Source organism: Palaemon carinicauda, chromosome 24 (genome assembly GCF_036898095.1).
Source record: "Palaemon carinicauda isolate YSFRI2023 chromosome 24, ASM3689809v2, whole genome shotgun sequence".
NCBI lineage: Eukaryota > Metazoa > Arthropoda > Malacostraca > Decapoda > Palaemonidae > Palaemon > Palaemon carinicauda.
Genome location: NC_090748.1, coordinates 96116945 through 96130808, shown reverse-complemented (window position 1 = coordinate 96130808; position 13864 = coordinate 96116945). Strand labels below are relative to the sequence as shown.

The window sequence follows — 13864 nt, the reverse complement described above, 5'->3', positions numbered from 1 at the left end:
ATAAACTTTATATTAGTGCACATGTTTAAATACTTCCTTGAATTCTTGCAGGTTGCTCAGCGAGTCTTTTTCCTGCACGAAGAGCTGACGAAACTACCCTCCTTCCCACGGAAGGCCCTTGAAGCTGATTTCCATTTGTATAAAGGAGGTGCCATGGGGAAGGTATATTCCAAAATGTGTTCCTTGTTAATTTAACTGTATGTACACTGTTAAAAAAACCGTTATTTAATCGGAAATTATCCGTAAAAATATATTGTTCTCAGCCGTATTTCAGTAAAATACAGGCGACCATAATTTTAACCTATTTTGTTATTATCTTTTACGGGTTGGATACCACAATATCACTCCTTAACGTCAAAATATCCGTTTTTAAAACTGTAAATGCCTGGCAACATTTATTCCAGGATTTTTACGGTAAGTTTCTAACAGTGTAGATGTTTAGATTAAAAAGAATCAATCAAACACAAAGGAAATTGCATACAAAAGTCTTATGTTGATTTTACTCAGAGTACTTTAATCTGGAAATGTGTTTAATTCTAATTCAGATTTGATTTGATCATATTTTTAAATTTCTAAAAACATTCAATGGATTATAAATGAAATTGCAAGCAGAAACATTATATTGATTTTACTTAGCGTACTGTAATCCGGAAATGTGTTCCATGTTAATTTAAGTTTAGATTTTATCCTATTTTTATATTTCTAACAAAAATCCAATATAATATATGAAATTGCACGCAGAAATCTTATTTTGATTCTGCTTACCCCTGAGAACCCTATATATAGGTTACTCAAAGTAATTTGTCATTTAGAAAATAAGTTCAGTACCGAGTCTGAACTATAGATTAAAGAAGCCTACATCTGAAGACTGCTGGTTAACATCTAGATTATCCTTATAGGAAGTACGTGGACTCGACCAGCTGCACAAGTACATGTGGGTGCAGCTAGTAACCAGGATGTTTGAAGGCATGGCTGGAAACCTAACCTACACCACAGACATCCACCTGTTTCTCAACGTCATCAACGGTTCCCTGCTTCTGCACTGCGAAGATTCTTCGATGTTGAGGCTCTGCATGGCCGCTTACATCAACGCAGCCCATTACTTTAAAAACCTTTTCTCTACGAATGGGTAATTATTATTAAATTTTTTTTGTTTTTACTTCAGGTGGTGATATACAAATTTTTTTTTACAACTCCTATTATTCTATCTCTGCTCTCTAATCTCCATTATACAGAATACTTTCCCTACTTTAAAAGGTGGTGGTCTGCCATCTAGTTTGGGAGTCTCCCTTCTCTATTCTCATTTCCCTTCTTTTCTTGGTTCCTGTCTGGGGCATTAGGGTGTGAGTCCCATCTGCTTCTGCTGTAAAATAATCTTCTTTTCATTGTACCAGCCTAGCTGGTAGGGGCAATACGATGTCTGCCCTATTTGCTTCTACTGTAAAAAATTCCTCTGGCTGGTAGGGGCAATTGGAGACTGCCCTATTTGTTTCTGCTGTAAAAGAAAATCCTCTTTTCATTGTACCTGTCTGGCTGCTAGGAACAATAGGGTGGCTTCCCTATATGCTTTTACTGTAAAATAATCATCTTTTCTTGGTTCTTGTCTGGCTGGTATGGGCAATAGAGTGTTTTCCATATTTGCTTCTCCTGTAAAAAATAATCTAATTTTCCTGGTTCCTGTCTGGCTGGTAGGAGCAATAAGGCATCTTCCCTATTTGCTCCTGCTGTAAAAAAAATCCTCTTTTCATTGTACCTGCGTAGCTGGTAGGGGCAATAGGGTGTCTTCCCTATTTACTTCTGCTGTAAAAAAAAAAATCCTCTTTTCCTGGTACCTAGCTGGTTAGTAGGGGCAATTAGATATCTGCCCTATTTGCTTCTGCTGTAGAAAATCTGTAGATATTAGATGAATCTCATATTCTGTTTATTCATAAACCATTTCAATTAATTTCCAATGGTACATATATCTAAAAGTATTATTTCCTTTGCAGGTACTTAATGATTATGCCAACGATCATGAGAGTGTACAGCAATTACCAGAGCAACAGAATGGTTGTCAACGTCATTGAGTTTGTAGTGAAACAACTCTACATTCTTCATCGGAAGCCTTTCATCTTGCAAATGTTGGGATCCGTTGCGCCTATCCTGGACATGGACGATACAGCTGTCTATGGAGATGCTAACAAGGTTGTATATAAATGACTTCCTGTCATTACTAATGATGATATAAGTATTACGGTGGGATTACTTGTTAGAACATTTCAAAGGGAGTAAAAATACATTTCTCTTATGGTGGTACTTTGATAATCTCCATGAAATTACCCGTTACAATTGCAATCAACTTTTGCAGTCATTAATATTTTTTTATAGTCAATTAATGATGTATTTCTCTAAAATATAATCTAATATATTAAGTTTACAAGCAATCTACTTTTACAATAATTCAAATTTTTTTTATAGTCAATTATTGGTGTATTTCTCTAAACTATAAGTTATTTTTATCCAGTTTACAAGTAATCAACTTTTGCAGTTATTCAAATATTTGTTTTTTATAGTCAATTAATGGCGCATTTGTCTAAACTATAAGTTATTTATATCCCTTTTACAAGTAATCAACTTTTGCAGTCATTCAAGTGTTTTTTATAGTCAATTAATGAAGTATTTCTCTAAAGTATAAGATTTATAACTATTTTACAAGTAATCAACTTTTGCAGTCATTCAAATATTTGTTTTTTACATAGCCAATTAATTGTGTTTTTCTCTAAAGTATAAGTTATTTGTACCCATTTACAAGCAATCAACTTTTGCAGTTATTCGAATATTTATTTTCATAGTCAGTTAATGAACTATTTCTCTAACGTATAAGTTATTCATAATCAGTTTACTCCCAATCATATGCAGTAATTCAATTTTTTTTTCTAGTGAATTAATGATATATTCCTCTGAATTAAAGTTATTTATAACCATTTCACAAACTTTATCAAGACTACCCATTCTTACACGAATCCTTACTAGTTAGCTTTGGCTTAACAAAACCAATTCCTGTTTCGTTTTATCAATAATCCTAACTAGATTTTTTTCTTCTCTTGTCAGATCCAGCCCCGACGCCTCTTCGATCTTCTTTTGTCTCTAGAACGTAACCACGAGGACCCTGTGCATATTCTCGACCTGGTTACGATTGACAAACCTCTGAAGTAATTTATTTTTGCTTTTATTTTCTCCTTGATAAAATAATATTATGATAATGGCCATAAGTAATCCAATGGGATTATATTCTCTCAGCTCTGATTTTATCAGTTTACCTGTGGGCATTCAGTTGTGTGGGAAAGTCCTTAACAATTTCATGGTTTATATAAACCTGCGCAATTTAGAGATGATGAAGAAATTATGATATTGTTTTTAAATTATTCCATTGAGTAAGAAAATAAACGATGAATTTCATAGTAAAGAGTCCATAGCAAAGAATGATTTTCAGTGAAAATATGAGAAAATATAACTAAAACGAAGAAAGGGCTAAATTTTATACATTATAATGACCTGCAAGAATGACAACTACAATAAATAAATGGATAAATAGAAAATAAAAGAAATAGCAAATGGCATTATTGAAAGTTAAAGATACGTAGCCCTGGAGTGAATGCTAAGACATACCTATATCCATATATATATATATATATATATATATATATATATATATATATATATATATATATATATATATATATGAATATATATATATATATATGTATATATATGAATATATATATATATATATATATATATATATATAAATATATATATATATATATATATATATATATATATATATTCATATATATATATATTCACACACATATATATATATATATATATATATATACTGTATGTATATGTATATATATATATATATATATATATATATATATATACATATACATACAGTATATATATATAAATATATATATATATATGTATATATATATACAGTATATATATATATATATATATATATATATATATTATATATATATATATATATATATATTTATTTATATGTATACATATATATATATATATATATGAATATATATATAAATATATATATATATATATATATATATATATATATATATATATATATATCGAGATCGATATGAAAAGCGAGCCCCCTCAACCCCCTTAAATTTCAGGGCTCTGGACTTTTGCTATCACGAAGAGTCAGATACAGTGACGCTTCTAGAAGCTGTCGATATGTGCGTCACAGTGGTTGCTTATTCTGCAGACTCCAAAAGAGGACATCAGATGCTGGTGAGATGATATGAGATGCTGTGATGTCTATTGTCTTTTTCTTCATTGTTGTTGTTATTATTATTATTATTATTATTATTATTGTGGAGCCTTTGTATAACGATGGACAGGAACACGTGCATAGAGCATCACCTAGCCTAAACTTCCCTACCTAACCTAACCTTCTAGTTGTGTCCGTTAGCTCCTGCGATTCCCCTTAGACTGCTGTATTCTTAGTGCTAGGGTTGAAAATAAGGGAGTTATGGATCATGGCGGTCATCAAACATACACCCGATTATTATTATTATTATTGGCTTATATATGGATTCCTGCTTCGACATTCCATCCTTAGTGGTCAAGGCGCCACCTGAGAGTGGAGAACATTAATCCTGGGAGGTAGTGGCCTCTGCCTAGCCGGTGTGTTTGGTGTGATTATTGGTTCTGATTCTGTCAGGAGATAGTCCATATTTTGACCTTCGGCTATATCAGTCCTGTCATAGTTGTTATTGCCTGGACTCTTGTTGGTGGTGGACCTTATGCATGTTGGCAATAAGGTCCCTTCTTGCATGGTGTTGAGGTTAGGTCTTTGTTGTTGAATGAAAAGAGCTTCCATTATCCTGAGACGTCTACTGTCAGGGGCTGATATAGCCGAAGGTCAAAACATGGACTATCTCCTGACAGAACCAGAGCCAATAATCCCATCAAACACGCCGGCTAGGCAGAGGCCACTACCTCCCAGGATTAATGGTCTCCCCTCTTGGGCGGCGCCTTGACCACTAAGGATATTATTATTATTATTATTATTATTATTATTATTATTATTATTATTATTATTATTATTATTATTATTATTATTAGCTAGGCTACAACCATAGTTAGAAAAGCAGGATGCCAGTGAAGAGAGGAAATAATGAAATAAACTATAAGAGAAAAGTAATGAAGAATTAAAATAAGATATTTTCAGAAAAGTAACAACATTGAAATATATCTTTCATATATAAGTTTTATTAGATTTGCATTGTTGTTTGAAATGGGATTTGATTGCTGTTCAGTTTTTTCTATATAGATTTTTAGGTAAGTTTTTGGCCTTCAGTTGTAAAATTTTACCTTGATAATATGGTAATTTTTTTTCATTAGATTTTTTATTCTTGATTGATCCTTACATTTTCATTCATGTTTGAAATAGGAAATACTTGGTGTTCAGTTTTCTTTTTTTGATGAGTTTTTGACATTCAATTGTGATATACTACTTTGATTATATTGTCGTTTTAATTTTTAATTTTCATTCTTGAGAATGAGCTAGAATTTTTCATTCAAGCCATTTCATCATTATTACTATTATTGTTATTCATAATGTGCTCATAACCAGAGAGATGTCACTTACTAGGCCATTAACTTGCTATAATTACTACATTCTCAGTATTTAAAAATAATAGAAATTCAGACAAACAGAAGTAACTTTATTGATTTTAAGTAATTCTAACTGTAATAGTTGTTAAGTTTTTAAACAAAACATTTTAGTTTTGGGCTCTGAGCAAAATCAAATCAGCATAATTGGTTGTAAACTGTTATTCCCACTCCTAGTCACCCCGCAATTTCAATTTGGTTTCACACAAAAAATAGCAGAATTGGTTAAAGATTCTTATTTTGCCCATTTCTAAACACCTTGTAATTTCACATTGGTTTCACAAAAAAAAAAAAAAAAAAAAAAAAAAAAGAATTTAGCTCCATTACTTGCAAGCTCCTCTTAATTCAAATTCCTAAACACCCTGCCGTTACACTTTAGTGTCGCAATGTGCCAAAACGTCAAACTTATTACTGTAAATAATTAGACGATTCCAGCTCTATGTTACCTGTAGATTTCTATTATTCTTTTCTAGACTATTCTTGAGGCCATTCTTGGCCTGGTTCTGCGCCACCTTCAGTCTACAGCAGGGCGTGACCTTCGTCAGGAGAAGGAAACGATACACCACGTGGCTGTAGCCATGAAGACCTTGGTTAGCAACAGTGAGCCACTGGCTAAGTAAGTTTATTCCTTATCTATTTTTGTGTCATGTTATCTCACTTTCCCTTTAATAGCTCTTATTTAGCCCATATAATTTATGATAATTTAATTTTATGCTATGAAGGTATCTCATTACCCATTTTCGTGCTTATATTTATATTAAGTAATTTATGATTATTAAATTTTGTGCTATGCTGTTACCTCATTTTCTCTTTTCGAGCTTGTATCTTTTTGTACAATTATTATTCTTTTAGATCACATGAATATATATTTTCTGAATTGATAACTATAATTTTTCTCTTTTTCCTGAGAATTCTCCTCCTTTGGTTTATTTTTCCAAATTCTATTTCTGACTTTATCATAGACTGTATTTGGGATGACGCTAATTTCGTTCTTCATTTTTTCTTTTGTTTACTTTACCTTAAAATCTATTTTTCCAAATTCTATTTCTGACTTTCTTTTAGATCGTATTTGAGATGATGTTAATTTTGTCTTTTATTTTTTTCTTCTGTTGACAGTACTCTAATCAATACTATACATTTATCATAATCAGTGTCTCCAAGAAATTAAAATACAATGGTCTTAAATTACATCTCTTTTACCAGAAACTACACAGGACCCCAAAAATCGTCTGGCGAGGGCAAGGGGTCAAGTCGAGTCACTTATTCGAAAGCTTCTAAGGCTTATAATCCAGCCATTGAGATCGATGACGATTCCCATTCCAAGTACATGAGCGATTCCAAGAGGTACCAAACCTATGAAAGGGATATCGAAGATTCTGAGGTAAGTACTCAAAATTTCACTTAGTAAGAGAAGTAACAGAGATGATGCACTTAAAGTAAGATTCTGAGAATAAATCAATTTAGATACTATCTGATATTTATAACGTATACTTGAAATTTACATCAATTGTGATTTTTTTCTTATTAAGAGAAAAGATATCTTTTATTAGTACACCAAATATGAAACTATTTCTTAAAGATATAATTAAATGATTTTCTTGAATGCATTTTGTGGTTTCAGGTATCCCGGATAGTTTCCTCTGATTCCAAAAGGAATAAATTTCCTAATCATAAAACTAATTCAACAAGAATAGTTTTCTTTGAATATTTTATGTATATTTCATTTGTTTACGAAGTTTGGATTTCTTTTGTGACCCTCATGGTACGAATAACCTCACAATACGAATAAATCCTTTCCCTTCAGGCACTTCGCTACGATTTCCGACAACCCAGAGACACATTACTTCACGTCGTGGCCGAGTTTCTAACAACATATTCGTCTCGACTCAACGAGATAAACAAGAAAGCTGGACAGGAGAGCAAACATTCGGATTTACTCGACACGAAATGTCACCTGGTGAGTATTTCCTTACATAATGAGGTCTTTATGAATCTGGTTGTCGATTCAGTACCATTCACATCGAGATTTTATATTCTTGCAATGATGTATTATCACGCTGGATACTATGCTTCTCAGTTTAATCAGTACTATATTATTTGTGTGATTTATATATATATATATATATATATATATATATATATATATATATATATATATATATATATATATATATATATATATATCTATATCTATATTATATATATATATATACATATATGTATATATATATATATATATATATATATATATATATATATATATATATATATATATATTGGTGCAGGTCCATGCATGTGTCTATATGTTTGTGCGCATATCTATGTATATACAGTTTATGTATATAAGTATATAATCAGCCATTATCCTCTTTATAATCTAAGGATCTCTGAATTTTGAAAAAGTTCACCTTTTCATTTTAATTTTTAGAATTTTCTAATTTCTGTAGAATATGAATTCAAAATAATTAATCATAATATTTGTAGGACTTCATTTATAATAGGAATTTTGAGCTTATGCCAACCAATAATCACTTGATAAAGACAGTGTGTCGAAATATTGCTACTTGATACACGACTCTGCGAGGAATCTGGTTGAAAGATTCTAACTGCTCATCCCCTTTCACTGCCATTGGTGACTTAATCAAATTTTGAAAATAGGAAAATTTTTTTAAAATCGACCAAGACATGGAAATTTTGTATTCCTTGGAGAAGTCTTGAAAGCTTTCCAATAAATAAATAAATATTTAAATAAATATATAAATAAATAAATACATAAATAAGTGAATAAATAAAAAGATAAATAAATATATGAATAGATATATATGATTCAATAAATATCTAAAAGTCTTGAAAGATTTTGCTACATCAGAAATTTCCTTGAAATCACCACTGACAGGGAAGGATTAAACACCTGGACTGAATGTCTTGCATGGTACCTTTCGGATTTCTTTTCTAGCTAGTCTCTTTCTATATTAAGGGGTGGCTCTAGAGAAGAAAGATGCAGTGGTTACATACACCCGTCTGTCGAATCATACACATCTATAATATCATCTGCTTTTTACATTTCAAAAGAAAGTTTAGCAGTGATGCGCCACTTACATTTAAATTACTACACTCATACACTTCACTGATACTTCGAGATAACTTTTTTGTTTTATTTTTCGTTTTATTTAGGGGTTTAAGTGTCCCTTCACGAAAGTTTCTTTAAGTGAACATTCCAATAGCAATTAGTTATAACAAATGAGTCATATAGAGTTTTAAGATTATTATATATGGAAATTCAAGTCCTAGAACCCAAAATCCTTCCATAAATTGCATTATTTATGAAAAAATTAGTTTTTTTCACGTTTTCGGACTACATTATTGTAAGAGTATATGGAAATTTGAATCCTAGAACCATAGATATTTCCTCAAATTGTATTTCATTGATAAAACCAGACGTTTTGTTAGACATACCACCTGGTTTTCAATGTAGCTATTAAATCCTCATTATTAATATAGTTACTTTACTATCATTATTGTCATTGCTAATATCCTTATTTCTATGATTAATTTTATAATTACTTCTTATATCGTTTATTTATTTCCTTATTTCCTCTCCTCACTGTGCTATTTTTCACTGTTGGAGTCCTTGGGTTTAGAGCATCTTGCTTTTCCAATGATAATAATGATAATAAATCATTGTTTTTATTATCTTTCAGCGTTTGGCCGAAGTCGCCCACAGTCTCCTGAAGGTGGCGCCCTATGACCCTGCTACCATGGGATGCCGTGGGCTACAGAGGTACATGAATGAGATCCTGCCCCATCCTGACTGGTCCCACGAAGACTTGAGACCAGCTCTTGTGAATATCCTGAGGAGGCTTGATAAGATGTTTAATAAGATTGCTAAGAAAACCTCTATTCGGGTGAGATTTCAGTTATTTTACTACTTTCTCTGTTACTACTGCTAATTACAGAACGGGAATATTCTCATCATTGCTATTATTCTATTATCATTGGTACTGTTTTATGATTGTTACTCGTCTATTACTAGTGCTATTATTCTCATAACAAACATGATGACAACTATCTTATAAATATTTCATACTAGTACGGCTATTACTACTATTATTATCACAACAACTAATGTTACTATTTATATACTGATAAATGCTGTTGCTACCACTCCCACTGTATTGCTATTCCATTGTTTAAATACTATTACTGCTTACTTAATTTGTCCAATGGGTCTTTGGATTTATGATACTCTAAGTATAGGCAACTGTAAGTTGTATGATTGCATAGGAAAATGACTAAGTACTGATCTTGAATAATTCATTGAGATGACCAGGTCTCTCTGTCGAATACATAACCACGTAAAGCATAAGGTAATTGAGAGGTAAGCCCGAGCCTTTGTATAATATGCTTCTGAATTCAACACTGTGGGAAATAAAAAAGTAAAGGTTAAGCCATGAAGAACACTTTTGCTAAATAATATTTAAAAGAAAAAAAATTCTCACAATGGTTTTGTGTTCTGTTTCAGATTTATTTGTATAAAACATAAGGCAATTACCTTTGTATAATCTGCATCTGAAGGCAACAATATGGGAAATAAAGAAGTAAGGCTTAAGCCATAAAGGACACATTTGCTAAATAACTGTTTTTTTTTTCTTTCTTAGCGCCTGATCGACTGGGCAGCAGCTGCCAATCTACTGAAGGGAGTTTACACAACTCTTTCCAGATACCCGTATATTGCCCACCTTCCTCATCTGAAAATGGTCGTTCAAATTTGCCAGGTGAGTAAGCTCAAAGTGACTTCTCGTCTTAAGTCTCTGAAAAGCTTCATCACAAAATTTGATGGCTGATAATCGATAACTGATCTGACTAAATCTTTAATTACTGTCAGTGAAAAGCATCACAGTATTGATTAAAGGAATTTAATGAATATAAAAAAATCTATTCTCTAAATAGTGATTACTTCAAATTGTAGTTATTTGATAAGATGTGATGGAAAGTAGCTAAAGGAGACGGCCGAGTCACATATTTTAGGGTCATCTAGTAGATTTTTGCTCTAAAATTAAAAAGAAAATGTATATAAAATAATCTTAAAAAATTGGCCACATCGGTAGAAACTGGCCAGGTGGGACAAGTGAGAAGTAGAAGGCCAAAAAGAGCATCTGCAAAGATTTTTTACTACACTATCTACAGTGTACATAAAGAAAACGAGCATTAACGGTCTGCTGCAAATGTGAATGGGTCCTGATTAGTTAATGCATATGACACCTTTGATGGGAATGAATATCTCATTAAATTTTAAATCTTTTCTCTCATTCCCAGTCGCTCATATTAGGAGAAAGGATCGGTGAGATAGAGGGTCACAGCATCAACACCTGGACCACGACGCCTCCACAGCATTTCTGTTCTATGGTTGTGAAGATCATAGCGATGCAGATCTTAGCACTGGGGGTAAGTTGGAGAAAATTCATTGTGAAGTTTATTCACGAAGACAGTCTATATATTTTTCTGGGTTGTGGTGGCCTATTGTAAACTTTCCTGCCTTGCGTCTGCCCGACTGGGATTCGAGTCAGGCTCAAACTCGATAGATTCTTAAGTGTCTGCAACTTCACCATCCTTGTGAACTAAGGATAAGGGCTTTGGGAAAGCCTATAGGTCTACCTGCTGAGTCACCAGCAGCCATTGCATGGCCCTCCCTGGTTCTAGCTTGGGTGGAGAAGGGCTTGGGTACTGGGCATATGTATATATGGTCAGTCTCTAGGGCATTGTCCTACTAGCTAGGGCAATCTCAGAGTCCTTTGCCTTTGGAGAACATGGCGGTCAGCAGGAGATAGTCAGATCGCATAAGAACGAATTGGCATTTGTGAGGTTTTGGAAATGAGAAATCTTACTGTGATGTCTTAGCGAATAGGTAACTTGTCAGTCCGACATCCTTTTTATCATCCTCATTTGAAAGTAAAATTTGAATATTTGTGTATTGTCTGGCTAATTCACGGCGCTATCTGGAGGAGAGGTAAGAAAAACTATTATGTATATGAAACCACTTCTTTTTTTTACACAATGAACTTGAAGAAATTTAATTTTCCAGAACAAATTATCCATATGTATAGTAGTGTAATTATGTAGAAGTGTTTTTTTCTCAATTAAAGATTAGTTTTTACCGTTGTTAAAAACAATGTATTTGACATTCCTTGTGGTTTTGTGTTTTGTTAGTTTCACCTTTTATAAATTTTGAATGTTTAAGTGAAATCTCCGTCTTTTTTTGCAACAAAAACTAATTTTTAGCTTTTAATGCCAAATCCTTATCTTTTACCTTGATACGTTCTAGTTTTTGAAAGTTCTTTTGTGTACTTTTCAATACCTTTGTGTCTTTGTTTAAAGGATTCTGGTTTATATTAAGGAATTTTTTAACATTCTACAGTAAGTTTGTCAACTGAACTTCACCAAAGTTACTATTATTATTATTATTATTATTATTATTATTATTATTATTATTAGATGAGCTACAACCCTAGTTGGAAAAGCAAGATGATATACGCCCAAGGGCTCCAACAGGGAAAAATAGTCCAGTGAGGAAAGGAAATAAGGAAATGAATAAACGATATGAGAAATAATTAACAATTGATAAAATATTTTAGAAACATTAACAACATCATAACAGATATTTCATATATAAACTATAAAAAGATTTATGTCAGCCTGTTCAACATAAAAAACATTTGCTGCATGTTGAAGGGTGAAACTATATTCTTCAATATTTACAAAAAAAAAAAAAAAAAAAATTAAATAATTAAAATAATAATTGATTTTCCTCAAAAATTATATTGAAATTTTTCGTATGTAATTTAATTTTACTGATAATTTTTCTAAAAGTAGTCACTTTTACCTGCGTGAAAACAAATCTGAAGGAATTTTCCTTATAAATTACACCATAACTAATTTTAGTAGGTATTTACCAAATATGCGATTTTTAACGGACTTGGTGTACTAACTAAAACACCCATGGCTGTAATACTAATTACTTTTCAATTAGATCTTTCTGATTATGCTGAAGTTTGTATGTTTTGAATAGTTAATAAGGCCTCTGTAAGGCTGTGATTACCGAGGCTCTTGTTATTTACATAAATTCATGAACTTCACCATTTGAAGGGCTACGTTTTCTTAGAAAAAATACAAAATCACATTCACAATTCTCAAAGAATAGTTAACTTATCAATCTATTCTTACTTTTTAGGAATATTCTTACTTTTTCAGATACAATTTGCAAAGAAAGACTAAAATCCTGAAAGAATATAAATGAAGAAACGTTTTCTCGTACGTTGAAAAATTTTAATATGATTCACATTCATAAGGAAGATCTGTTTGAATACCATGTACAGAAAGAATGTACTTTCAGTTATCTTTTCATTTCCGAGTTTTCAGAAAATTGCGTATTACTTGAAGAATAATTGGAGTAAAGAGAGAATTTTATGGCTTTGTGGTTAGTAAAACACGTAAGGAAATATTATTTCATATTTTTCTCATATATATCTAAAAGTTATTTCAATCGAAACGAATTTCTACGGCCTTTCTCTTGTTTTTCTCACTGACCTTTGTCATTTTGATAACAGTATATGAAGCGCATTAACAAACATATGTAAATTTGTTTCCTTCCACAATAATGGACTATTGAGGTTAGCAAATTAAAAATGTGGAAAAATATTCAAATTTTAAATAAAAAAATTAATTACAATAAATCACCAATCAATTTATTATAATCATGTCTTCAAGACTAATAATGATTCATTCAATTTATTCACGTCTTAAAGACTAAAAATGATTAAGTCATTATATTCACGTCTTAAAGAATATTAATGATTAATTCATTATATTCATGTCTTAAAGACTAATAATGATTAATTCATTTTATTCACGTCTTAAATACTGATAATGATTAATTCATTATATTCACGTCTTAAATACTGATAATGATTAATTCATTATATTCACGTTTTAAAGAATAATAATGATTAATTCAATATATCCACGTCTTAGCGACTAATTATGCTTAATTCATTATATTCACAACTTAAAGACTAATAATGATTAATTCATTATATTAACGTCTTAAAGACTGGGAATGATGAAATCATTATATTCACGTCTTAGAGACTAATAATGATAAATTCATTATATTCAC

At 31.3% G+C, this 13864-nt stretch overlaps 1 protein-coding gene across 1 annotated transcript in view; it reads left to right on the top strand.

Annotated features, from left to right (window-relative positions):
* unc80 (unc80, NALCN channel complex subunit) overlaps positions 1-13864 on the top strand; it is a 198815-nt gene that overhangs the window by 136266 nt on the left and 48685 nt on the right. Inside the window, 11 exon segments of the mRNA XM_068348348.1 lie at positions 52-162; positions 900-1129; positions 1989-2184; positions 3091-3191; positions 4188-4305; positions 6165-6307; positions 6895-7072; positions 7496-7648; positions 9393-9596; positions 10350-10466; positions 11008-11136. Of these exon segments, the coding sequence (XP_068204449.1) occupies positions 52-162; positions 900-1129; positions 1989-2184; positions 3091-3191; positions 4188-4305; positions 6165-6307; positions 6895-7072; positions 7496-7648; positions 9393-9596; positions 10350-10466; positions 11008-11136 (1680 nt within the window).